The sequence below is a fragment of the Octopus bimaculoides genome, chromosome 28, assembly GCF_001194135.2.
Source record: "Octopus bimaculoides isolate UCB-OBI-ISO-001 chromosome 28, ASM119413v2, whole genome shotgun sequence".
NCBI lineage: Eukaryota > Metazoa > Mollusca > Cephalopoda > Octopoda > Octopodidae > Octopus > Octopus bimaculoides.
In genome coordinates this window covers 17,392,942-17,395,565 of record NC_069008.1, presented here as the reverse complement: position 1 = coordinate 17,395,565, position 2,624 = coordinate 17,392,942, and the positions used below count along the sequence as shown (strand labels likewise).

The following is a 2,624-nucleotide window of genomic DNA, read 5'->3' as shown; positions in this document are numbered from 1 at the left end:
ATATATATATATATATATATATATATAGATGCATAGATATATACATACAACATGAAGACACACACACACATACAGGAACAAATATACGCATACTTAGATATATAGGAAACCATATATTTATGGCCTCTGAGTGTATGGGTGTATGTATACATACATACATAAATACATATACACCCACCCAGTGAAACATATATAATTTCTATTTTTACATACGTCACAAATGCACACATATGCACACACATACACACGCACAAACACATCCATGCACACACACACACACACACACACACACACATATATATATATATATATATATATATACATACATAACATATAAATATACATATTCACAGATATGTCATATACACAATGCACCTACTTGTATTTATAAACCCTCTCACAAATATAGATATATATGTATATAAAGCAAGAAAATAAAGAACTATATTATGGTATATATGAATGTATGTATATTATATATACACCAGTATCTCTATGTTTCATTTTGTTCTTTTTAATGTCTTGAATTCTTCCTCTAAAACACAGGTTGGTTTCAAACTGCTCCAGCAATGTCCTTTAGATAGCAATAACACTGAATATTTGCTCGCTGAACTTTAGAAAAGTCTTGGATATTTTTACTGTTCCACTTACAAATCTTCAACTACAAAGTTAGAAAGTTCACTCATTGTTGAGTAAACAGCTTGGAGTAAATAGCAGAGGTGAAATAAAGTTTAATAAAAACAAAAGCATGTAATGAGAGTAAATTTTATTGGCGGGAATGAAGTTATATTGTGAGGTTCAGCACAGTTTCCATGAAGTTAGTATTCCAGTTGCAAGATGTTCAAACTCAGGCTGTCAGACATAAATATTCAGGCCTAAATAATGCAGATATCAATATATTGATCAATGTGAATGGATGCATGCACACACACACACACACACACACACACACACACATATATACATATACATATATATGTATACATATACACACATATGTGTGTGAGTGTGTATGTATGTGTGTATATGTGTATGTATGTGCATGTATGTAATATGTGTATGTAATGGATGCATGCATGTATGCATGCATGTGTGTATGTATATGTGCATTATGTATGTGTGTATATGTGTATGTGTGTGTGTGTGTATGTATGTAATGTATGCATGTGTGTATGTATGCATGTATGTATGTGTGTATGTATGTATGTATGTATGCATTGGGTTTAGCTTTCGATGGTGAGAACAAGAAAAATGGAAAAATAGCTTACTCGGATAACAGGTAAATGTTGGTGACAGGAAGAGCACCTGGACATGGAAGATCTGGTGCAATAAGTATTGTTTAACCCATGCCAGCATGGAAAAAAAAATGGGTGTAAAAGCAAATAAAGGCTCAAAGAACGGAACTTATATACACGGCAAGAAGCTGAACAGACACAATGCCGAATGAACGCAATGCCAAATGGACATAAGGCCGAATGGACAAGATGCCGGAAAGACATACGAAAATTAAAATTTAATCTCATTAAATCTTAAATGCCAAATTGGGGATTAGTCATTAAACCATGTAGGTTTGAGCGGGGTTTTTAAAAAATATTTTTGTGCCTGCTCAACTTTATGTCCATTCAGCACTATGTCCATTCAGCATTGTGTCCATTTGACTTTATGTCCATTTGACACCGTGTCCATTCGGTTTCTTGGCTTCAGTTTCTTGTCAAAAGTGCATTCAGCAACATGTCCACACACAATATGTGTGTGTGTGTGTGTGTGTGTATACATACATACACATATATACATGTATATGAATACATATATAAATATGTATGTATATATACATTAAGGTGTATATCTGAATGCATGTGTGTGTGTATGTGTGTGTGTGTGTGTGTGTGTGTGTGTGTCTATGTATGTATACATATATACAAACTCCTGCATTTTCATTACTGTATACCCTCTTAGACGTAGAGTATATATACAATTGCTGCTGCTGCTGCTAGGTGTAGAATGAGCTTTCAGAGTCATATCCCACGATTCCATACGGGGATGTATAAACTGATGTATCGTCATCTGACACGTCGTACCTGCACGTAGAGAAGGAGAAATGAAAAGGTGAAGACAATAAGATGACAATGACAGGAGAGTTAATAATTGTTTATTATTAACAACAAATCAATCATCATCCCTTACAGCTGTTTCAATTGATACTCAGTGAATTAATTAAATATTAAAATCACATGGCCTGAGCATATCTTCAGAGCGAAAAAAAATAAACCCTTGGATGTTTTATATGTGTTTATGGATTAATTATAGTAGAATTAGCATTGAATCAGTATTTCCTTGGATGATACCATCCCCTAATGAGGCTAACATAACCCCTAATTAAATTGTATATATATCATCATCATCATCATCATCGTTTAACGTCTGCTTTCCATGCTAGCATGGGTTGGACGATTCGACTGAGGACTGGTGAAACCGGATGGCAACACCAGGCTCCAATCTAATTTGGCAGAGTTTCTACAGCTGGATGCCCTTCCTAACGCCAACCACTCAGAGAGTGTAGTGGGTGCTTTTACGTGTCACCCGCACGAAAACGGCCACGCTCAAAATGGTGTCTTTTATGTGCC

At 34.9% G+C, this 2,624-nt stretch overlaps 1 protein-coding gene across 1 annotated transcript in view; it reads right to left on the bottom strand.

The window, feature by feature from the left end:
* Positions 1–751: 751 nt before the first annotated feature.
* LOC106867526 (formin-J) overlaps positions 752–2,624 on the bottom strand; it is a 14,450-nt gene continuing 12,577 nt past the window's right edge. Inside the window, exon 10 of the mRNA XM_014912419.2 lies at positions 752–2,078. Coding sequence (XP_014767905.1) covers positions 1,991–2,078 — 88 coding nt within the window. The 3' untranslated portion in view covers positions 752–1,990. The remainder of the gene's footprint in view (positions 2,079–2,624) is intronic.